Source organism: Bos javanicus, chromosome 5, assembly GCF_032452875.1.
Source record: "Bos javanicus breed banteng chromosome 5, ARS-OSU_banteng_1.0, whole genome shotgun sequence".
NCBI lineage: Eukaryota > Metazoa > Chordata > Mammalia > Artiodactyla > Bovidae > Bos > Bos javanicus.
In genome coordinates, this window is record NC_083872.1 from 77,613,230 (window position 1) to 77,638,762 (window position 25,533).

The 25,533-nt window shown below is 35.9% G+C and overlaps 1 protein-coding gene across 1 annotated transcript in view; it reads left to right on the forward strand.

Annotated features, from left to right (window-relative positions):
- Window positions 1-22,744, forward strand: part of PKP2 (plakophilin 2) — an 80,181-nt gene extending 57,437 nt beyond the window's left edge. The window contains exons 7-13 of the mRNA XM_061417421.1: window positions 6,227-6,344; window positions 7,197-7,361; window positions 8,228-8,401; window positions 14,945-15,098; window positions 19,173-19,362; window positions 21,900-21,987; window positions 22,115-22,744. Coding sequence (XP_061273405.1) covers window positions 6,227-6,344; window positions 7,197-7,361; window positions 8,228-8,401; window positions 14,945-15,098; window positions 19,173-19,362; window positions 21,900-21,987; window positions 22,115-22,183 — 958 coding nt within the window. The 3' untranslated portion in view covers window positions 22,184-22,744. The remainder of the gene's footprint in view (window positions 1-6,226; window positions 6,345-7,196; window positions 7,362-8,227; window positions 8,402-14,944; window positions 15,099-19,172; window positions 19,363-21,899; window positions 21,988-22,114) is intronic.
- The last annotated feature ends 2,789 nt before the right edge of the window (window positions 22,745-25,533 follow it).

The following is a 25,533-nucleotide window of genomic DNA, read 5'->3' on the forward strand; positions in this document are numbered from 1 at the left end:
TGTAGAAGCGGTCTGAAAGGACTGTCATGGAGGCACTGAGTTGCTTAACTGATATTTCCTGGGAGTTGGGGAAAATGTTACTGGAGAGTCACATGTGGTAAAGGATGAGTAGCTGTATGAATGAATGTCTCCTCAATCATACCTCATCATTTCATCACTAGTTCATCTCTGTCCTTTTTCAGGATAGCCATATAAAAATATGAATTCACAAAAGTCTGAAAAGTTGCTTTCCTGAACTCCTATTATTTGTTAATAACCATTTGCTTAATTTTATCTCCACATCTGATTACCAGTTATTTCCAAGACTCACAAACTTAGAGAACCAGTATGTGGTTGGGGGGAGGGGATAGATTGGAAGTTTGGGATTGACATATACACCCTGCTACATTTAAGATAGATAACCAACAGCACAAGGAATTCTGATCAATTCTGTAATAAGCTAAATGGAAAAAGAATTTGAAAAAGAGGAGATACATGTGTATATATCGGAGAAGGCAATGGCACCCCACTCCGGTACTCTTGCCTGGAAAATCCATGGACGGAGGAGCCTGGTGGGCTGCAGTCCATAGGGTCACTAAGAGTCGGACACGACTGAGCGACTTCACTCACTTTTTGCTTTCTTGCATTGGAGAAGGAAATGGCAACCCACTCCAGTGTTCTTTCTTGCCTGGAGAATCCCAGGGACAGGGAAGCCTGGTGGGCTGCCGTCTATGGGGTCACACAAAGTCAGACACAACTGAAGCGACTTAGCAGCAGCATGTGTATATGTAACTGAATCACTTTGCTGTAAACCTAAAACTAATACAATATTGTTAATCAGCTATGCTCCATTATTAGATAAAAATAAAAAAAACACACACAACCATTTCTGCATTGTAAAGGCTACCTCAGAATTTGCCATTTTGTTTAGGATAATAGGACAAAATGACAAAACATTATGAAACATATTCCTTTTTCCTAATTGTATTTTATGCTGAAGAAGAAAAGCAATTGGTAATGCATTTCTCCTGCAAATGAATTAAAACTTAACTCTTTCCTACATGTGTCATGGTTTAATAAATGTGTTTTAATGAATGTATAATATAGTTATTTGTACTAAAATTTATAACTGTCTTAAAAGAAAATTCCATTTTCACTTATCACTGAAGATCTAGCTAGGGTGGGGAGTAATCAGAGGAAGCAAGCTGTACTTCTAGAAAGAAAAGCAATAATTATTAGCCTTAATCCTGATGAGCTTCTTGATTAAGGACAAGTTTTTTGGTAATATCAATACCAACTACTTTTTGGAAAAAGAATATCTCCATGTAAATTTTTAATATATTCAATTATATCTGCTGCTGCACAATAAAGCATGTATTTTTGAATTTCATTTTTTATAATACCTGGATATCAAACTTCAGAACTCTGCTGAATCTGTGGTTCCTTAACTGTGCTTTTCATTCTGTTTACCTTTGCTTAGTTATCCCTTATTCTGAATACTCCTGACAAAAAGATTTATCTGGTCTGTTGCTGTGCATAATCCTATTTAGTTACTCAAATAATTAAGAATTAGATAATTAAATGAGAGTACTAATTTCTCTTATTATCAAATAACTATTTTCCTTTTTCGTAAGACAGATCTTTAGTAAAGTTGATGTTCCTTGTCCTGGAAGGAACAAGACATGTAGGTTGTACAGCTTTGTTCTGTTCCCAGTGTTGCTTCTGTTTGCAAAATGAGCAGCTGACTTTGGCTGATGTTTGCGGATACCTGCAGGATCTGATGTTGACTTAGAGTAACAGACAAACCCTTCTTTTGGCATAGAGTTTTTGTTCCTCTGCCAGTTCAAGTGAGGCTCCCCTTTTGTTCTATGCAACCACAAGCTGCCTCTGCCGCTTTCTCTAGGTTAATCACAGACAAGGCCCAACTGTTTGATATGTATCAGCTGAGAGCTAAACAAAAACCCAGACCTAAATCTCAAATATCAACAGGAAGAAGGATGCCTCCTTATCAGCCAGTGTCTTATCAAGTGCCTATTGGGTCTTAGAATGGACTCAGACCAAGCTCTTAAATTGACTGGTACCACTTGGGATTCAATTTATAGGAATTGAATTAGGAAGCCTATAATTGTTGGTGAAAATGAAAATATGGCCACAGTTTTTTTAAAACTTGTTATTAGGAAGCCTATAATTGTTGGTGAAAATGAAAATATGGCCACAGTTTTTTTAAAACCATTGTGGTGATCACTAAGTATGCTGATTAGACCTTTAAGATAGGTACATTAACACACATGTAAATTTGTGTTAGTAGAAAACCACCTATTATCAGAAGTAGTCCCTCGTGTTTTGTGTTTTTTGTTTTTTTTATCTCTGCATCTTAGAATTACCAGTCGGTGAAATGTCTTGAAAAGATTCACTCCTGTCCTGTTGTTGCCTGCCATTCTCATGCCCTGGTGGCTAACTACGGCCTTTAATTCCAGTTGTCAATACACGACATTTGGACGTTCTGTGTTGTAACAAACTTTCTTTCAATGCTGATAGACTATATTTGACAGCTTGCCTGCAATAGCCCCACACAGATAACTTTTTTTGGAAGGGCCATTAAAAATCCCATTAGAAGTGGGTAATTCTGATTTTAAAGAATAGTCATAGGTCAGGAATCTGAATGAAATTCAGCACACCCTAATTTCAGGAATTTTGTGAAAGCATAATATTTGCAAAGTATACAGTAATGTCTAGCACATGCACTAAATTGCAGTTATTCTTATCATTTGACACTGTTCACATTTTGGTTTGCCATATGAATTTAAAGTTTATTGTCATTAATCTTAACAAAGACAGTTCTTTATTTTAATTCCAGCAAGGTCCTGGGTGTTTGTTTTTTGTTTTTTTTTTTTCCTCCTTTTGATTGTGACACTGAGGAATGTGTGAGATAAATGGTCCTGGAGAGAATCAGGAATCACTGATTTGCTTTCAGATAAATCACCTGAAGTCTCCAATGTGAAGTTTTGGTTAGAGACATACAGAGGTTCAGATTCTATTTTTTTCTCACCCCTTACAGGTCACATAACCAAAAAAATTCTTCTTAATATCAAACACAAGCAGCTAAAGTTTGCACTGGTTCCTCCTACTCAGGCCCAGTGGAGGTGAAGAGCTATGAACCAGCCCTGCCTTTATATTTAGAGTAGTTCACATCCTTCTCTACCCATCTCCTCCTGAGGCCCCAGCCTCTAGCCCCAAAGACCTGATACTTAAATTTTAATATATAACAGGGTACAGTTCTAATTTCCAGAAAGGTGCTCACATATTTACTCAGACTTCTGCTAAATTATACCAAGGGGAAATAAATTCATCATTTAATCAAATTCAAACCATAGACACTAAATTAAACATTTCCAATACATTCATTGGGTTTCCCTGGTGGCTCAGAAGGTAAAGCGACTGCCTGCAGTGTGGGAGACCAGGGTTTGATCCTTGGGTCAGGAAGATCCCCTGGAGAAGAAAATGGCAACCCAGTGTATTCACTGGTAACTCTGATAATGAACTTTTATAGAGTAACTACTGTGGTTTTTATGGTCTTTTTTACTTTTCAACAAGATAGTTGTTTTAATATATTTCGTGAACAGTTTTGAGGTAGTTTTCCATATTAAACCTCTATTGGAAAAAAAAAAAAACAAACCTCTATTGGGCTACATCTAGGAAACAGTGAAACGTATTTCTCAGGACTCAGGAGACACAGTGTAAAAGGATTGATTCTTCCTAAGATTAGCCATGTTAATTATCTCATTCCCACAAATTTATCTATTAGTTGTTGAAAAAATACTGTAAGATGAATTTCTTAATAATTTCCTAATAATTACTGATTATTTTCAGAGTGCAATAGCAAATTCCTTTCTAACTAGCGACCTCTATTCATGGATGTATTGCTGTAAAATAATCCACCCTTATCATTTATATTTCTGAGTATCTGAGTAAGGTAGGAACTATTTTTGATATGCAAGAACAAATATTGAGGTAGTAGTGTTCCATGCACTTTCTGTCAGCAAAGGTATCAGCTGTCAGGAACCCCTGATAAGTCCCGTTTCAAGCCAGTAGAGTCTGGATAATACCAAACTACAAGACAACAGTTAGTGTGTGTGAGCTGGAAGTACTGCCAAATTGAATTACCATCCTCACCCAAAATAAACAGCTGAAGTTAAACAAAGCTGAGTCATTCATCTGCACGGTGTGTAAGGGGCTTCGCTAGGAAGAAAGACCTTTTGATTTGTCAAAGCCATTTTAAAACTACTGCCATTCTCCAAGCCAGATGTTGAAAAGGTCAAAGGGAAGCTTTAAAATATGATAACACTGTCTCGGAGTTGGGGGACATACGGTACTTGCTAAACAAATGGCAGACTGAATGAATGTTAGATAAGGTTTGCTCTGCTCTGGTGCCACCCTCAGCACAGAGTAAAGAACAGCTCTCCTATCCTGACTTCACCACTAACTTAATCTCACCAGTAAAAGTAACTTCAGCTCTTTGGTTTCTCCATGTGCAATATAAGGAGACAGTGAAAGATGCTTTTTCAGTTTTGTCAAGCTTCTTAAGATCCCATGACCTTAAAGGCCTCAGAGAATAGACAAAGGATCTTGGTTCAAATAATCACTTCTTGAGAAAAAAATTATAGGAAAAAATGGTTTTATTTACAGTCTATGAGCCAATTCATAATCTTTTTTTTAATGGACAAAGTATCAAAATCTTTCAAGTACAGTGAAAATAAGGAAGTGAATAATTACATTAGAAACATCAAATGAGAACCAAAGTCATAGAGGGGATTTTGTTAAAAAACTCATTGTATTATTTCAGCAACCATTAAATTATTAGTACATGCTTAGTTTTAGGGTACTTGTCTTATCTCCTCAACTATTAGGTTGGATTCTGAAACTGCATTTTCACAGGGTAAAACAGCCGAATATAGATGTGATCTCCATGGGAGCAGGTGCAGTGCTGGGTACTCCTTCCTTGTTCCCTGCAGTTCTTTATACAATGCCAGGCACTTTTGTTCTTTGACAATATGTATTGAAAACAGTATTTGGGGACAGAAAGGCTTTTTAAAATCACTTAGTGCCGTATATTAAAGATGAAGAAAATATGACCCCCAAAGTTCTCAGAATTGTAGTTCTTTCAGTGCTCAGTATCACACTGAGACATTATACACAAAAAGAATATGTTTTGTAATGTTCTGCCTACAGTGAAAGGAGCTGGTCTGATAAATTTTATAGGAATAGCTCTTAGCCAATGAAGTTAGCAAAAGAGAATAAGGGTGGTTCTCAAAACTCTAAAAACCTGAAGTCGTTCTTTTGTCATTCTTGTTTATAGAGCTGTTAACATTTTTGGACAAAAATATTTTTAAATAGTTAATGTTGACAAGAAAAATTAATGCAAAGGAACATAGAATTACCAGCATAAAAACATTATCTGAATCTGAAATATGATCCCTAAATATATTACTTTACTGTATTTGATAACCTTCATGTCTATAAGGAAGCACCTTCCACTTGTAGATTTAGTTACTGTTTATAGAAGGGTGTCGTGGCTTAGCCAAATTAGAAATAGACTAAGTGCAAAGATGTTTATAGGTCAGGCTTGTAACTTAGATCTTGTACACTGTGAAACTGCATTTTTCGTGACATCTCTCTGTCATTTTAATTATAGAATCATCACATTTTAGAGCATTTGGTTTAATATTTGTCAGTAACAGTTTATGCTGAAGCCTGGAAAACCTCCAAATGGTATAGTCTAATAGTCTGTATTTACAAATGAGGAAACTAAGGCCCAGAGAATTTAAGAAATTTTAATTTAATTAGAATTAAGGCATTGCTATAGCTAATATGCCATTTATTCTACTTTTAACTGTAAGATGTTTTCATCATATATTTATACCCTTTCAAAAATAGGGTGAAGATTAAGTAAATAATGCTCTGACCTTGTTGCTTGGAATGAAGTAGACAGAAGGCTTATATTACACAATGATGTGTTATGAATATATTTATTAAGTTGTGTCCAGAGTTGATGACTATAGGGAATTGGTGATTTTTTGAGTCTAGGACAATTCTGCCATACTTTGACAAATTTTCCAGTGTTCCCTTGGAAGAAACTTTGAAACAAAAGTAAAGCTTTGAAACAAAAACCTATTAGATACACATCCTAAGTGTATCTTAGCCTAAGCCTAAACCTTATGACTGATTGTTTGTTTGTTTTTCCTAATAGAAACATGAGTTCAGCTGGCCCTGAAGGGAGAAAAGTGATGAGGAGGTGTGATGGACTGATTGACTCACTGGTCCATTATGTCAGAGGCACCATTGCAGATTACCAGCCAGATGACAAGGTGATTTAAGAGTTAGATATCTCTCATATTAAATTACTTATTTTGTCTTACTAAGACTTCAGAGTATTCTTGAAGTAGCTGCTTGGGTTTGGCTTTATTCATTAACTCTTTGTTGAGCTTAAGATTTCCCATACATGCTCATAAATTTTAAAATCTATATAGTCCGGTTTTTCTTTCTACTTTCCAGACCCAAATTTCAAACTGTTTGACACCTCTAGATATTTGAAAGAGCTTAGATGCTACATTTTCAGCAATGAAATTCATCTCTTCCTTCATCTCCAAACTTGCACCTCTGTATAATCCCTCTGAATAGTTATTACCATCTACCAAATGAAAATAGAAATCTAAGTAATCTAGGAATTCCTCTCTTCCATCACATCCCACATCCACTGGACAACAAATCATGTGCATTCTACTTCTGAAATACTCTTTAGTTTAACCACTCCTCTTTAATGCTACTGCTGCTATCCTAATTTGTGCATCTTTCATATTGATTATTGTAGTCAGCTCCTGATTGATCCCTATAAGTAATATCTCCTCCTGTTTTCCAACTCTACATGGCTGGTAAGCAGTATACCTAAAATACAAAATCATTCTGAGCACACTGTAAAAACCAATGTTTTAAAAAATTCAGCCTCTATTTCTTAGCATTGTGCTCGTGACCACTTACGATTTAACCCTAGCCTTTCTAGCCATACTTATGTCACTCCCCCAGGCACCCTGTAGTCCAGGAACGCCCTGCTGCATCCAGTTAACCTTGTAAGATCTAAAGCCTCAGAAGTTGTGATATGATACCTGCGAAGTTACCTATATATACATATATATAATCAATATTCATGTCCTATTTCTCAGGCCACAGAGAACTGTGTGTGCATTCTTCATAACCTCTCCTACCAGCTGGAGGCAGAGCTCCCAGAGAAATATTCCCAGAGTATTTATATTCAAAACCGGAATATCCAGGCTGACAACAACAAAAGTATTGGGTGTTTTGGCAGTCGAAGCAGAAAAGTAAAAGAGGTATATTGGGAAGTCTTTGAAAGAATAAGTGTGCATGTGTATTTCTAAGTACTTAGTGTATGTCAGGCTCTATTTTAAGTTCCTGTAGTCTTTGTATCAGTCCTATGAGGTGTGTATTAATATCTTCCTTTACTGATGAGGAAACAGAGATACAAAAAAGTTAATTGATTTTTCCAAAATAATCAGCAAATTAGTGGAGGAGATAGAATTCCATCCCAGGCAATCTGGCCCCAGATTTACATTGTTAGCCATCAAACCATACTGCTCTGTGCCCCGCAGTTTAGGAAGTAAACTTAATACCGTGTGGCCAGTGGTATAGCATTATCTTAACATTAAAAGAAGCCCAGACATTCAGCTTTAAATGTTCTAGAAAACAAACAAGACATCCTAAAAGCAAACCGCATAGGAAGGACACCTTCCAGACTGGCATTTTATGAAAACTGAAGGAATGTAATCTCTCCTACTCCTCAGAGTACCACAGTGTTGGTGAACTTGGAGAATACTTGGTAAATTTAGAATACTGATGCTGTCCTGGACAACTTCACAAGACTCTGTGAGAAGAGGCCTGTTTTTCTTATCTTCGGAGCAGTTGTGACTAATTTAGCTTTTAGCTTATCAGCAGCCTGAAAAATATTCTAGAACAGTCTTTGCTTAATTCTCTGTATTCTCTCTCATGGTGAGGGGAAAATAATCATCATGGGCTAAAAGTTAAGTGATTGTAAATCATACATGTGTGCCTTTTTAATGTTTAAGGTCTTATTAGTCTTTCTAGACAAGACAATACTTCTGGTCTCTTGGTTTGGGTATGGAATTGTAGAAATCACTCGAAGTCTTTAATTTTGGATTCCATTGTGTGTGTGGTTTAGCAATACCAGGACATGCCAATGCCAGAGGAAAAGAGCAACCCCAAGGGCGTGGAGTGGCTGTGGCACTCCATTGTGATACGAATGTATTTGTCCTTGATCGCCAAGAGTGTCCGAAACTATACTCAAGAAGCATCTTTGGGAGCTCTCCAGAATCTCACAGCAGGAAGTGGACCAGTGAGTATCGTGCTACTTTTAAAAATAATGACATTATAGATACACCTACATTAAGTTCAGAAATGATAGTGAAGTAAAACCATCAGTTTTCTCGCTTTAGTCAAGAAAGTTCTCAGGAATTGCCAGAGAGTTTGGCTTTCCAGGACTTTCAGCCTCAGCTGCTGCAGAGCCAAGTCAAACTGTAAGTGAAAGACTCAGTATTTATCAGTGTTAGTCAGAGCTCTTTCAGTTAGAAGTCTCAAAATCCTACCTAAACTGGCTTAGGCAAAGAAAGGAATTTCTTGACTCATATCACTGAAAAGTCCAGGGTGGGTTTTCCTTCTATCCTGGTGGGACTTTGGTGCCCCAGGGATTGTAATTATGATTCTCTATCTCTGGCCTCTGTTTTCTTTCTTCTGTTGGTTTCTTTCTCAAAGGCTATCCTCATATTACAGCAAAGATAGCCACCGGTGATTTCAGGCTTACCTTTCATCCAGCCCAGTGTCTCCACAAGAAAAGAAATTGCTACTATTTTCCCAATAGCTGTAAGAACTTAGCCATTTGCAAACAAGTTTCTGAGGCGAGGAGTCTGTGATGTTCTAACTGGTCAAGTCTGAGTTGTGTGCTCACATGTGAATTTCAGGGGCATGTGGTTGAGTGAGCAACGGTCACTGCCACTTGTACCATATAGAGTGACTCTCTAATGGAAAAGTCAGTGTTGTTAGCAAAAAGAAGAATGACTGCCAGAAGGCAGAGACAACATATGTCTACTGAAGTTGGAAAGGACATCTGTGCTTTTGTGTCCCAGAAAGTCAACTACAAAATGAAGAGCTACGTCTCTTTTCAGATGTACTTACTTTACACCAGCAAAATCAAAATATTAAAAAGAGTAAAAACTTACAAGGTCCTGTGATAAACCATAATGGAAAAGAATATGAAAAGGAATGTGTATATATATGTATACCTGAATCACTTTGCTGTATAGCAGAAATTAACACAGCACTGTAAATCAACTATACTCCAATAAAATTATTTATTTATTGTTTATTCTTTGGCCACCCCACATGGCATGTGGGATCTTAGTTCCCCAACCAGAGATCAAACCTGTACCCTCTGCATTGGAAGTGCAAAGTCTTAATCACTGGACCACCAGAGAAGTCTTAAAAAATTATTTTAAAAAAGAGTAAAAATTTGTTCCTTCTCCCATGTAATTTGCAACATAGTAAGGGATTCTAGAAATTTAATAATTTGAACTAAGCTTGTGTTCTTTGCCTTGATCATAAAATGATTAGAGTAAACTCTCTTCCAATAGTTCATTATAAGGCCAGCCTAATTATCCACCATCAGAGAGGAAAGCACTTTGTACATAATAAAAATATTATTTGTTCTTTACTTGAGAAGACATGTTCATTCTTTTATGTGTTTATACAAAAGCTTGTTCAGCTTCGAATAAAACTGTGAAATACTGAAGCCAGTATTTCTTTAATTTTAGCACTGTGGTTAAGAATACAACCAAACTTTAATCTCTTTGAAATTCTTTAAAACATACTTGTGCACAAGGAGAAGGAAATTGGGAGTGACCAGGGAGCCCTGACAGACAGAGAGACATAGTTTATCATCTTATCTTTCCACTTCCCCATGCTTGGTTTCCCAAAACCACTTCTTTCATTTTCCCAAACTACAGAGGCTCTCTTATTAACTAACAACCAGTCAAATTAATAGAAAAGATCAGAAATTACATTGCTGTGTATTTATGATTTAAGCTTACTGTGCTCTGCTGCTGTTGCTAATTTGCTTCAGTCATGTCTGACTCTGTGCGACCCCATAGACGGCAGCCCACCAGGCTCCCCGTCCCTGGGATTCTCCAGGCAAGAACACTGGAGTGGGTTGCCATTTCCTTCTCCAATGCATGAAAGTGAAAAGTGAAAGTGAAGTCGCTCAGTCATGTCTGACTCTGAGCGACCCCTTGGACTGCAGCCTACCAGGCTCTTCCGTCAATGGGATTTTCCAGGCAAGAGTACTGGAGTGGGGTGCCATTGCCTTCTCCGCACTGTGCTCTGAGGGTGGTTCAATATGAGCTAATCCTTTAATATGGATTTTAGCCTCTTCCATTCCAAATTTTATGTTGGAATCAAAACCATTCAGAGGTGTTTCCATATTCCTATCAAAACAAGAATATTTGCCACCTAATATACAGGAATATGCCACTTAAATTCTGAATATGTAGTTTGTTACCTAGATTCTCATTCCTCTATTCATTTATTAAACAGTATTTCAGCACTAAAAGGCACTAGCCTAGTGCTAAGTATATAGTGATGAATAAGACAAAATCTCTGTGTTTGGTAATAATCTAGCTGGGATAAAAAAATAAATAAACAGAAATCTAAGATACCAGGAGAGTTCCAAGTCAAAAGGAATCCAGGAAATGGAGATATGTTCACAACTGTTCTAATTATGTGAAGGCATTTAAAATCATACCTAACCTTAGACCAGTTTGGTCCTCTGAAAGGAGACCTGTACTAAACTGGTATTAATCTGTACCCAAAGCTGTTGGAGTTGAATTTAAATAGAGATTTATAGGAGAAAATTATTAGCAGCATGGGACAATGATAAGAGGACTTTTTATTCTTTTAAGTTGTGAGATGCTTTTTATTAAAGTTTTGACTTATATGTATTTCTTTTCTAATTATTGCATTCCCTGATTTTCTGTGTTTAGATATATGATAAACACTTGGCTTTATAATTTATAAAAAGAATCACTGAACAGAAAAACATGAAAAGCTGGCCATTAAACATAGTTCTAGAAAATATTTCGTGCATCTACCTGTGTTCATAACAGAGACATCACTGAAAATTGATGGCCATGTGTCTTAGATGGCAAAGAACCTGAACCGGACTGAATAGCTTCTAAAAGATAGAGTATGGAATTTTTATATAAAATATGACAGTAATTTGTTGTCAGCAAGAATACCTTAATGTAAACTTTATTAGTTCAAGTATAATGGCCATTATTTTTAAATGACACAAAAAATATAAGGAAAGGGGATGGGATGATAAAATTTGCCCATTTAGCAAATTCTCCAAATATAGTGTGAAGTATGAAGTACAATATAAATAACTCCTGGAGGTGTAGTGTACAGCATGGTGACTATAGTTAACAATACTGTATTTGTTAAAAGTTCTCATCACAGAAGGAAAAAAATTGTGACTATATGTGATGATGGATGTTATCTATACTTATTGTGGTAATTACTTCACAATGTATATCAATACATATATCAACTCACTATGTTGTATACATGTAAAATTAAAAAGTACATTGTAAAAGTTAAAATCCATTGAAATAAGCAGTTTTCAAGTTTCTAAAACATTAAAGGCACTTAATTTGATACCCACTGAAAAAAAACAAAACATATTTCTTGTATCACACCATACCCACAAATTAGTTCCAACAGCAGTGTGATTTAAATGTGGAGGATACAACAATAGAGATTCTAAATGTTAACATAGAATATCTTCATGACCTGAAATAGGGAAAGATTTCTTAACAGTAGACATAAAAAGCACATAAAGTAAAAGTTTCATGAATTGATTACATAAAAATTAATAGCTTATGCTAGCAAACAAGCATAAGCTGGAATCAAGATTGCCAGGAGAAATATCAACAACTTCAGATATGCAGCTGACACCACCCTTATGGAAGAAAGCGAAGAAGAACTAAGAGCCTCTTGATGAAAGTGAAAGAGGAGAGTGAAAAAGTTGGCTTAAAACTCAACATTCAGAAAACTAAGATCATGGCATCTGGTCCCATCACTTCATGGCAAATAGATGGGGAAACAGTGGGAACAGTGACAGACTTTATTTTTCAGGGCTCCAAAATCACTGCAGATGGTGATTGCAGCCATGAAATAAAAGACATTTGCTCTTTGGAAGAAAAGCTATGACCAGCCTAGATAGCATATTAAAAAGCAGAAACATCACTTTACTGACAAAAGTCCGTACATTCAAAGCTATGGTTTTTCCAGTAGTCATGTATGGTTGTGAGAGTTGGATTTAAAGAAAGTTGAGTGCCGAAGAATTGATGCTTTTGAACTGTGGTGTTGGAGAAGACTCTTGAGAGTCTCTTAGACTGCAGGGAGATCCAACCAGTCCATCCTAATGGAAATCAGTCCTGAATATTCATTTGGAAGGACTGATGCTGAAGCTGAAACTCCAATACTTTGGCCACCTGATGCAAAGAACTGATTCATTTGTAAAGACCCTGATGCTGGGAAAGATTGAAGGCAGGAGGAGAAGGGGACAGCAGAGGATGAAATGGTTGGATGGCATCACCGACTCAATGGACATGAGTTTGAGTAAACTCCAGGAGTTGGTGATGGTCAGGGAGGCCTGGCGTGCTGCAGTGCATGCGGTCAAAAAGAGTAGGACACAGCTGAGTGGCTGAACTGAACTGATGCTAGCAAAAGACGGTAAAAAGACAAAGCACAGAGGAGGAAAAGGAAAAGATTTCGGTAACAAAGTAATAAAGGTTGGTATCTAGGAAATATTAAAAAACAAAAACTCATCAATTTAAAAGTGAAAGGATAGACAACCAAATTGAAAATGAACAAGAGATTTAAACAGGCATTTCACAAAACATAATATAGAAATGGCCATTAACCATTTGTAAAGATGTTCAGCCTCATTAGTAATCAGGACAATATGAACTAGAATTGCTATGTGTAAACAGTTATAGCAGTCATTTTCACAAATTCCCTAAAACTGGAATATGAAATCTCTATTTGGTAAATCTCATTGCTTATTTTCCTTAATGAACAAATTCTAAAGGCCATTCCACATCAGCCTCTCCCATTTCCTTCAATGAATCAGAATTCATGTTTCCATAATCATTTTTATATACTAGACATTGAGATGACAGAGAAAATGCTGTGAGAGTGATAGAGCTCAATGGCAGTGACTCAGAAGAGCAGAGCTTTTGCATATGAGGAAAGATGTAGTTACTTAGATGGACCACTGGAAAGAGAGATGAATACCTCCATCTTCGAGGAAGAGTTTTACAGAATCCTACACAGGAAGGATTTTTCTCAGAGAAGAGAAAAGAATCTAATGGAATGTTTTGCAAATTAGTGAAAGAGCGTAACTTTGGAATAAACATTGCAAAATAGTGATTATTAAACTTCCATGAGATACTCATGGATATTTTGAGTATCTAATAAAAATGATAGATTCTTTCCTTGAGAAATATTATTATAAACAAAAATAATTTTAAGGACCTCCTGTTCCCTCCCTGAAACCTATCCTTGCTCCTGTATTAACTCCTTCTCTGGAAGGTATAGTGGAGAATATAAGGGGAACAGTCTGCAGGAGGTAGGGGAAGCAAGCCGTGTTAGGTAAGATAAACAGGAGATAGACACCCTCAAGAATGGTTAAGAATGTACGGATTTTTGGCATGGTGACCTAATATTAGCTTCAAATAAAAATACATAAAGTTGCAGACACAAGTTAAGGCCTCAGTATTGTTGGGGGTTTGCTGATGCCAGGTAGGGCCTACTTGGTACTCAGACCTGTGAAAGTAGGTGACCAACCTTATTCCAAGTAAGAGTTGCTTTTGGTGGACTTAGACCTGAAACAAGAAACTTGCACATGCAGCCTCCCATTACAGAGCATAGAGTTACAGGTAATCTGACTAGCCATATACTCCTTTATTTTAAAGTCCAACATATCTTTCAGAATAAACTGGCTTTTTAGAAATGAATAAGTTTATTAAAATATGTAAAATGCCAAAGTTTAAACTAGAGAAACAGAAAAGATGAATAAGCCAACAGTCAGTAAATACATTTAAATAGTAATCAAAGACATCTCCCTGTAAAATTTTTCTCAGTTCACTTGGCTTTATAGCTAAGTTCTACCAGAGCCACAAAGTTGAAAGCATTTTTGTATTACACACATAGTTTAAGAAAACAGAAAAAGGAAAAAAAAGTAATAAATTTTATGACATTAGTATAAATTTCATCCTAAAACATTCTTTTCTTTTCACAACAATGAACTGAAAATGTGAGTAAAAAGCAGAATATGATGAAAAAGAAAGGAAAGGGAAAGACAGACCCATTTTATTTATTTATGAAGTGAAGTGAAGTCATTCAGTCGTGTCCGACTCTTTGCAACCCCATAGACTGTAGCCCACCAGGCTCCTCAGTCCATGGGATTTTCCAGGCATGAATACTGGAGTGGGTTGCCATTTCCTTCTCCAGGGGATCTTCCCAAACCAGGGATCAAACCCAGGTCTCCCGCTTTGTAGGCACACACTTTACCGTCTGAGCTAAACTGATGCAAAACACATTGTAGCTAACCAAATCCAATGTTTTTATTTTAAAATACTGAATAAACTATCTTTATCCAGTAATTGAAAACAATAAGAATTTGAAGCTAGCTTTTTAAACATATTTACATCTTATATTATATAAACATCTTATATATTATAATCTCTAGTAATCTATAGAAACTTAGAAATTTTACCCCGAAATGAAATACAGTAGTATTTATAGGACATGTCTCACAAAACAGATGCCAACATCAGTAGCTCAGACAGTTGTCCAGAAGGAAAATGGCCTTCAGCACACACGAAAGATGCTGCATGTTGGTGATCCAAGTGTGAAAAAGACTGCCGTCTCTCTGCTGAGGAATTTGTCTCGGAATCTTTCTCTGCAGAATGAAATTGGTAAGTGAGTATGTGTCTCTAGATGTAATGTGTCTGTATTGAAAATACAAATGCACTAAAACAAAAACATTGTCCTTATCCCATTCTTTTTACAATGATGAGTTTTGTGAATAAAAAGCAAAATGTGATAAATAGAACTGGGTTTTGTGTACCGAGACATCAAGAGTATACTTTCACACTGGTTTCAAATATGATTTTTCTTAGTATCCAACTTCATTTTTGTTCCAATTACTACTGAAGAGAAATTTTAAACCATACTAAAAATGAACAAGATAGGTAATATATATGATATTTCTTGGCCCTCAGCTGTGCCATCCGATGACATCTTTTTTAAACCATGTCTTTCAGAATGTTCTGTGTAATCTGCTTAAGCACCACCCTTCTAAAACATTAAATAAACACACACACAGTGGTTGTTTACTTAAGAAGCTTGGCCGTTGTTATACTAGAAAAAAATGGATGGACAGATAATCACAGAAAGAATGAATCACTGAATATAGCAGATTTGGCATAGGTTTTAGAATAAATACAATAAAACACATTTGCTCCCTTTTTTGTAAGCCTGTATTATTGACAAAAATGATAACATGTTACCCTTTCAAATAACATAATTTTTATTCATTTTCTTTATATCTGAATATGTAAATGTTTGTGAATTAAGTCAAAAGCTGTAAAATGAGATAATAGGATGATAATGCTAAAATTAATCATGTTTCCTAATGTTCCATAAATTAGTCATTTCAGACTACTTAAAATTCAATTTTTCAGAAATTTCAGTATTTTTTTTATTTCTAATGAATTAGATTACTTTGGAATCTACACACAGACTCACACAGTGTGGTTGTGTTTTAATAATGTCATTTTCAAAGACAACCAACAGCACAACATTGAACAGGAGGTTTCATACGATGGTTTTGTGCCCATTATAAATGTAGAGAGCCTGGAAAATTTTCAGTGAAATCTAAAAGAAACTTTGCCAAAGGCAGTGTCTGAAAATCATGAAAGTGTTCTCCTTGTTGTCTTTTATGGACTTTTGTGCTGTACTTCAATCAGGTGTATTATCCTTTTTTTTTTTTTTTTTTGTCTCAAATGAACGATTGACTCCATCTTTAGAACACAGCTGGTGAGAACTGTGTTCTACACACTGAGCCTGTGCCTTCAGGGCAGAAATGCTATTGTCTCAGGTTCCACGGTCCTGCAGCTGTTGGGACAATAGAGCTGTAGCCCCACAAGTTACGTAAGGTGATTTCACTGATAAACCTCTCCAAGTTTTATGGACATCATAAGAAGAGGCTTCAGTAAGATAAATGCAATTTTTGAATTCCATATTGGCATTATGTCAAATATGTAATTTGAGTAAAATAACCTGTCTTGATTTAGAGTATTAATAGCCAGGAAGAAACAAAAATCAGTTTGAAAGATAAGCTTTTTATTTTTCTTGAGATTTGTAGGCCAAGTAAAACTTTCCATGTGTTAACTTGGAATGAAGTCATCACATTTTACTTTGATTTACAGAAATCAACTTAAAATTATATTTTCTTAAAAACTTGAAGATAGGCAACTTAGCATGGCAACAGAATAACGTCTCATGCAGAAGACACTGATCTGTCTTCCAATGCTACTTTGCCACATGTCACCTTGGATAGTCATTTAACTGCCCTAAGCTGAGTAAAATTAGTAATCACTATGAATAGTGTTTTTCCAGGGATCAAACAACCTAATGTATGTGAAAGCACCAGCATTAAATAAAATCTCCCTCAACAATATGACATTGAGCTATGACCCTCCAATATCATAATAGGGCCCTTAATTTTATATTTCACTGTTGAAGATCTAATTTTAACTATCTCATAGTGAATGTATTTACCCAGGTCCACAGGGGGTGTGTGTCTGTGTGTATAAAGACAGAATGACCCTTTTACTATATTGTAATATTTAACTTTGTCGATGTAAGCAGTTATATTACTTTTCTAAGAAAAACAAACAAGATATAAAATGTTAAAGATTCTAATTTCCCTAATTCTCACTCCTCCTCAAACATAAGCCAAAGTTTCAACCATAAAATTGATCTGTAGAATTGGACCTTCTTGTTGGTCATACAGAGGCAGGAGAAGTAAAGCTCTCTCAGCAGGGCTCCGGCTCAGCGTGGGCAGCCTGGTCTCAGCCAGCCATAGCTGCACCCTGCAGAGAGATCAGTTAGACATTTTCTGGTGTCATTGTCTCACACTTGTTTTCATGCTGTCAACCTAAATTCAGCAAAAGGAAAATTCAGGTTCTCAAGCTTTTCATTCTGTGTTTTATCTTTCTAAAAGGAGGAAGCCTTCTGGTAATAGCTCACATCTATGGAGAACTTACTGTGTGCAGGGAACTGTGACATAGTTCACATATAGTAACTCATTTAATCCCTCAAAACAGTCCTGTGAAGTAAATACTATTATTATCCCATTTTACATATTGGGAAAATGTAGCTTAGAAGAGGTTACGTAGCTTACCCAGACCACACAGCCATGAAGTGTCAGAGACAGGACTAAAATTTTAAAAGTGTAGCTTCAGAGACTCAGCTCTGAGCTCCAACACTATGCTGTGATGCTTAGACAACAGTGTAAAAGGAAGTGTTCAGGCCTTTGAGCAGAAGGTATGTTTTTCCTGTCAATCAGTTCCAGGTAATATCAAAGGAAGACATACAGTTCATTTCCTTTTATTGAGTTTCTCTTTTAGGCATAGTGATAAATGTTGAAATCCAGAAATAAATACAATAATTATCCTCAAGGAACTCATGGCTCCATTTAGCATTCAGACAGGCATGTGACTAATCACAGTCTGGTATTAGAGAGAGGTATTACCAGGTGGCACAGTGGTAAAGAACCTGCCTGCCAGTGCAAGAGATGCAAGGAAGATCTCTGGAGTAGGAAGTGACAATCCACTCCAATAATTGTTCTTGCCTGAAAAATCCACTGGACATAGGAACCTGGCAGGCTACAAGTCCAGTGGGTCACAAAGAGTCAGATATGACAAGCGACTAAGCACACACAGCACCAGTATTCTTTCCTGAAAATTTCCATGGACAGAGGAGCCTGTTGAGTTATAGTCATGTGGTCACAAAGAGTCAGATATGACTGAGCATGCATGCATGTATCAGAGAGAGAAGTACAGTTCAAGGTGCCATGTAAACTCAAATGAAGAAACAATGAAGTTAGGCACTGGTATTTGTACAACCATGATAAACACAGCACTGTATTAAAGAGCTGTGAGAAACAACAAAAGCAATAGAACATGCTTTCTTTCAAGGCGAGTCCAAAGTAATTAGAGGTGGAGAAAAAAGGAAACCTCTGGTTAAAATAGAAAAAGCGAAATGAAAACTCTGTAACCAGGATCTTACATATGTAGTAAAAAAACAAATTTTAAATAGTTTATCTTTTTTTAAATAATGGTGTTATTTTCACATTAAGGAAACTTTGGACAGTACAGATAATTTTTAAAGAATATTTTGAGATCACCATCAGTACTGTAGAAAAATAAGTCCTATTAGTATTTTAGTATATTTCTTCTCAGGTTTCTTCTGTATGAGTTTTCCTTTAAGTATATCAGTTATTTGCACATGAAATATTAACACATATTTTCTTGTTATTATACATGCTTCATATATATGTTTTGGGATACATGAGATTCTTTGAAGATATGTTTTAATTAATCATAGTCATATTACTGGGATGTTTAGACTTTGTAAATTTTTCATTTTATATAACAGTATATAAAGATCTCTGCTTTTTCAGTTTTTAAAGTGATATCTTCAGGATGAATTCTCAAAAGTGAAAATACTGAATCAAAAAATGTGAACATTAAAAAAAAAATTTGACATTTCTGTCAGATTTCTTTCTGGAAAGATTTCCAGTGCACTGAGCACAGAATATCATCTTTTTAAAAATCTTTTTTTTTTTTTGGTAATTTGAATATTAAAATGGTTGCATCCTTTCATATGTTTATTAACCAAATGTTTCTTCTTAAATGTTATTGAGATCCTAAGGTTAAGAAACAATCTTTTTAATCAAGTGTTCTTTTTTCTTACATTTGTAGCCAAAGAAACTCTACCTGATTTGGTTTCCATAATTCCTGACACAGTCCCAAGTACTGATCTTCTCATTGAAACTACAGCCTCTGCCTGTTACACACTGAACAATATAATCCAAAATAGTTACCAGAATGCACGGGATCTTCTAAACACTGGGGGCCTGCAGAAAATTATGACCATAAGCGCAGGTGACACGTAAGTCCTCTAGCACTGCCTGTCAATGTCTCCCCTTTTCCCACCACCAATCCCATATATAAATAATGTCTTTGAGTACTATGGCCAAAAAATAAGATTGTAAAGCTGGGCCAGATCATGTGGCCCAGTCCTTGGTGATCAGGTAAGTGAAAACCTGAATCCTCTAAGCCAAATAGTTGGTCATTCTCTACTGAAATATCCCAAAATAGTCAAACTTCATAACTTATCTGAGGCATGCATTCCAGCATTTTATTGACCTAATGAATTGTTTCCCAGAGCCACAGCTGTGATTTAAGAAGAGAAGAATGTAGGCAAATTGGAGTCCTATGGACAAGGAATGCCCTTATCCTCACTTAACTATGTGAGACCAGGGTCACCCCAGGAGGAGAAGTAGGAGGCAGCATAACAAGAAGTTCTTGCTTCATCAGTTTTCTTTATCACATCTCTTCCACCTCTTACTCTCTTTTGAAAGTAGAAAGTTTAATGCATGTAAGTCATCTCACCTCCTTGTTTCTATGTCTTTAACTATTCTCCATTTTTTAAAAAAGATGAAGAAGAATGTAACTAATTATTACTGTTAGTTAATTTAGAGTGGTGGGATTCCAAGGAGGTATGAAGATTATTACTTTTTCTCTTTATACAATTCTGAATTGTTTGACTTGTTAAATAAAGTTAGTTTTGTAAATAACCATAAAAGAAAACCAATGTTATTATAGTCCAGACTCATACTTCTAATGGGACCTGTAGTAGACAAACGTGTGCTTGGCTGCACAGGGGCTAGCATAGGGATCTGTGGTATCCTAGAATGAGCACATCCCTTCTCCCACAGCTCCACCCAGTTTAGCCCCTTTGCTCTGTGATTTCCCTCTGGTAAAGTTCACAGGGAAGGGGGACTCCATTCAGAGTCACATGATTAAAAAGAGCACTGTTAGAATGTCAGTTTCCCAAAAGCAGGAAATATTTACCTGTTCCCATTTGGCAGTTTCTCTGCCTTTGTGGAAAGTCATCTTTGGCTTTCCTTTGTGGAAATAGTCATCTAAACTTCTAACCAAATCTCCATATACAGTATATGACTCTTTTTTATATGAGTATTCAGACATGATAATACGCACATGGGAATATACCATCACTTTTGGACATTTCTTGTATTTAGCCAGTTATGGGGTGTGCTATTCTATTACTTCTTTGTTGTACTGAGTATCCATTTGTAAGTTCGTCCTCACATGTTCCATTTCAGAAAAAAAAACCAACAAGGACACCCTACCATTATGTCTGCTTCCTTGCTAGAGTGTTGCATAGCTAACCCATAATTTATAGACTAGCCTGATAACCAATCATCAATTACATTCCCTCTTTGAGTAAATGAGTTCCAAGTACCAAGCAATCAACTTACAAACAGACTTTATAATACCTTTGCAGTTTAAGAACTTTCAATAATAAATATTAGAGATCCACAGCTTTCATGGATGTCTTAATACTTCATTTATTAGCAAGTCACTCTGAAAAGCACCTGAGATACTAAAGAATCTGTGAAGTGCTGATTTGACTTACCATCCCTATTATGCTGGTAGCTAGATACTGAATGAGCCCAACATGGGCTTCTTCATACATCTTTGCATTCTCTATTCTTGGTTGCATACTTACAAATTCCTATGATAGGAAAAATAAAATCTTTTGTTTCTTTGTTCAAAGAAGAAAATACAGTCATGTGCTAATTCAAGTGATGGAAGAGAAAAATATCTATGAAAGTAGTGATCTTTAGCCAGAAACTAGAACTTTGAGATGAATTTAAAAGAACATCAAAAACTAAGAACACATAATAATAAAGTTAAAACAAAAAAAGTAAGAGGACATCCCTGGCCGTCCACACTTTCAATGCAGGGAGCATGGGTTTGATCCCTGGTCAGAGAACTAGAATTCCTACATGCTGTGCAGTGTGGCCAAAAAAAAGTAAGCACAGTGTCAAAATCAGTGGTGACTCGGATTCATAACAGGAACACTTTTTCCATTTGTTATACAAAAAAGCATAAATTTTTAAACTATTTTAAATGCTCCAGTAGGAATTTATTAATTTGAAAAAGACACATAATTCCTATATTCATGGAGTCACTAAGTCTAAGAGTTATACATATTTTTCAATCATACTTTCATGCGTTTGTCTCTATAAATATGCATTATAGACAAATATTTTCTAAAAATATAAATACAAATATAAATTTTATTCTATAAATTCAAGGATTTATAAAACTTTTAAGAATATATGCCTTATAAATATCAGGAATTTTCTTTATAACTGTTTATTTGTTAGCACTTTGCTAGTGGTTTAAAAAGATTTGAAAAAAAAACAAAAGCACCCATGTGGCTCCTGCCTCCTAAAGCTCTCCATCCTAACCTCTTGTCATGGTGAGTGGCCTGACTTAATGGATGGCTCCTGAGCGACAGCAATTAAAGAAGATTTACAGAACATCCAGGGGCAGCATCCAGAAGCCTCACACATTCTCACTGATCACAGAAAAATGTGCTTTTCTTACTTTCAGCTATGCTTCCAACAAAGCAAGTAAAGCTGCTTCTGTTCTCCTATATTCTTTGTGGACCCATACAGAGCTCCATAATGCCTACAAGAAGGTAAGAATGCTAAAAAGAGCCAGGTAATAATGTCCCACTTGATTTGACCCTGGTGATAAGTTACTAAAACTTACATTGTCTTGGGTATAAACGTTACCTTTCACATTTCTGTTTGTTTATTCCAAAGGCTCAGTTTAAGAAGACAGATTTTGTCAACAGCCGGACTACCAAAGCCTACCACTCCCTGAAAGACTGAGGAATGTGAAAAAGTGCTCTCAGAAATTTACAAAAAGCCCCAAAGGAAAACACCTATTTTTCTACTTCCCAGCTTAAGAAACCTCAAAAAAGCATATCCTGTTTCTATACTTTTCTATTTCCATGGTCCTTGAATCCAGAAGACATTTGTGAGTTTGACACCAGTAGGTACTGGCAACAGGCTCAATTTTACCCTCTACAAATAGTGGTCTTTTTAATCAGGGCTAATGGTGCATGGCCTCCTGGAATTAAAATATGAATTTATATGGAATGGACATTAACTAAGTAAATAAGGAAGAAAGCTGTTGTATCACTAGGATTTTAAATTTTGACTTACATTTATATTCCTTTTCTGATTTCCATGTTTTGTCACTCACATGTGTGTTGTTTCACGATTGAGCCATGAGTGTATTGTTCTGCAGTGTTGAAACAGAAACAAAAAATATTTGTGGAGTTGTCCAGGAGAAAATATAATGGCAACACTGCCTGTTTGTTTACTTTGTGCTTGTTTTTATCCTCTTGGATTTTTTTTCTCGGCTTTTCAATAAATGTAAGAAATTTAGATCACAGAGCATGCGTGACTATAAGAAGAAATTGAAAGGACGTGATCATAGAAAATTTAAAAATCTTTTCTACAATTTGAAATTCGGTGTTCCCTCTAAATAATAAATAGGATTTTTACTCAAGGAAACACTTCTCCTCTAACAACACTATTAAATGCAAATTTCTCCTGACAGTAGTATTCACGATATGGTTTCCTGGATATCAGCCAGGAAATGAGCTGGTGGAAGAATGGACTTTACTGTTTGGCTACAAAAGGAACCTAGCTCTCTCAATCTGTTGGACCAGCCAGGGCCGTGAAAACCCAGCTCATTTTAATGAACTACATTATCAACCAGCCTACTTTGCCCAAAATTTTAAAAATAGTACCGAACCACTAAATCTCATGTGATCTTCCTTAAGCCATTATTTTAAGTCAAGAAAACACTAGAGAAAAAAAATAATGAAGTTATGTTGAGGAAAATAATGTGTCTAGGCCATCCAGAAATGATATGAGAAATGCTAACATTTAAAAGTTGCCAGCATCATCTATTGGAGTCTATATTAAGTGTTATTTTAACTGGACTGTGATTAATACCGTTCAGATAGAATTAGCCTTCTTAACCATAATTCTGTTATATTTTTCTTTTTAAAAAGAATCTGATAATAGTTAGTTAGTAAGTAACTAGGAAAAAAATCCTTCAGCTCCTTTTGGCCAGCAAAGTGTGATAGGAAATAAATTGCCAGTTTCAATTTGAATGTATACTTAAGTCTTTATTATATTTGGAACTTAAATTTTTTCCATTTCAAAAGCTCAGTGAAAACGACTAAGGTTACTACTTAAAAATGAAATTATTTAGGTACCAATTTTTAAAATGCTGAAGAGAGAAATTATATCTCTTTTTCCAAAATTCTGATGATAAGCATTTGGAGTATATTTATTCCTCCAGATAATTAATGTATATTTAAGAAATTTCTGTGCTTGGTATCTGTGGTATGATTGACATGATGTTTGAGTATTTGACTTATAAAGTTCAACTTTAATTACTAAGAGTTTAATAAGAAATATAATTGCTTATATTTCTCCCCTAATTAGTCCTAAATTCTTTACCAAGAAACACTTCCCATAAGGAAGATGGGAGTAGCTAGTGACTAAAGATGGAGAGACATACAAATCTAGATATTGTTAGATTTTAGTAAATTGAGTGGGTCTGCAGCCATGAGAATATAGACTAATGTTTGATCCCCATGTCCTACTTTGTTTACAAAAACCTCAGTACTTTACTGTCTATGAACACATCTGAGGGAGGTCTGTATGCAGCTGAACATCTCTTTGATCACAGGGCTACATACACAAAGCTTTTCTTTTCTGTGTGTCCGAGACTGTGTCCATGTCATCAAAGGGACTGAGCTGGACCTCTGCATTTATTTCTGCTAAAAGATCTAAAGGCCTTGCTGCTGTGTCAAGAATTCTTCATGATTTTCTGGAATAGGGGAGATTGCTGCCCTGGATTTCTATTAAATGGAAACATTGTTTATATGATGGAAATAACCAAAGGGTTATCTGACAAGATAAAGAGGGGATTAATGTGTCAAATGGGAAAATTAAGCAACATGAGTAGATAAACCATAAACCAATCTAATCACCCTATAAAGAAGCAATTCTTTGGAATAAAGAAGGAAATGGAGGGAAGATATATATAAAAACATGTATATACAATTTACATACTATAGTTACAAATGAAATGTCCTCTAAATAAAGCACACGGAGTGAGGACTTCAATATGTATATACTTTGAAAAAAATTGCAGAAGAAGCCTCACATCACAAAATCTGAGGATTAGGAGGGAATTTAGAGGACATCTGGTCAAGTCCTCTTTAGAATATCTTCTTGTATCAGAAAAGATTCAGTTCTTATTAAGAGGACAGAGAAGAAAAATGTGCAATCATTCATTCAGTTAATGCCCAACATGACCCTATAACTGGCCCATCTTAAGATTCAGTAATTTACATTTTAAAGTATTTGTTATAGGAATGAAAATAGATTAAAAAGGAAACAAACTTTTCAAAATAAAATTCTACTTTAATGTTTTATTTATAGTAATACTGACAGTTTCATCTCTTAAGAAATAAACTTCAACCCTTTAAGGACTATGAGTAAAAGGAAAACTTTTTTATGGTCTATTCAGGAGAGAAAAATCAAAATACCACACATTGGCATGAGAGTTGTTTAAAATTTGTTAAGGGGGAAGCATTCAAAGTCATGAAGACAGTTTTAAAAAACCAGCAATATTCAGCCTGGAAGAAGAGTGTCACGTTATCTGTCTTTAAATATCTGAAAGACCACTGTGTAGAAGATGACATGGTCTTCCTCTGACAGAGTAGAGGACAGACTAGGGTCAGTAGGGGGAGGCTTGTATGACTATCTTTGACTGAACAAGAATGGACATATGTTGAGCACTTCTCACAGCCTCCTCATAAAAAAACTATATACTTTTTTCTTTTCTTTTTACATTTTACATGTGAAATAACCGGAAGCAGAGAAAGGTTACGTTACATTCCAAAGCGACTTAGTTGGAAAATGCAGAGGGGCCATGTGAATCCAGGTGAGATGGCTTCTCTCTGGGGGTTCTCTGGGAGCCAAGAATGCAAGACTCTGTCTTCACTCTGGGGAAATGTGGGGGCTCTCTTTGGTTTGTCTCTTGGCCAGTTAAGAGGACTGATCCTAGGACCAGAGAGCTTGAACTCAAATTGCAATTGCTCCACTTGCTGGGAGGGTAAGGGTTAGGCTTAGTTGGGGTAAGGTCCTTA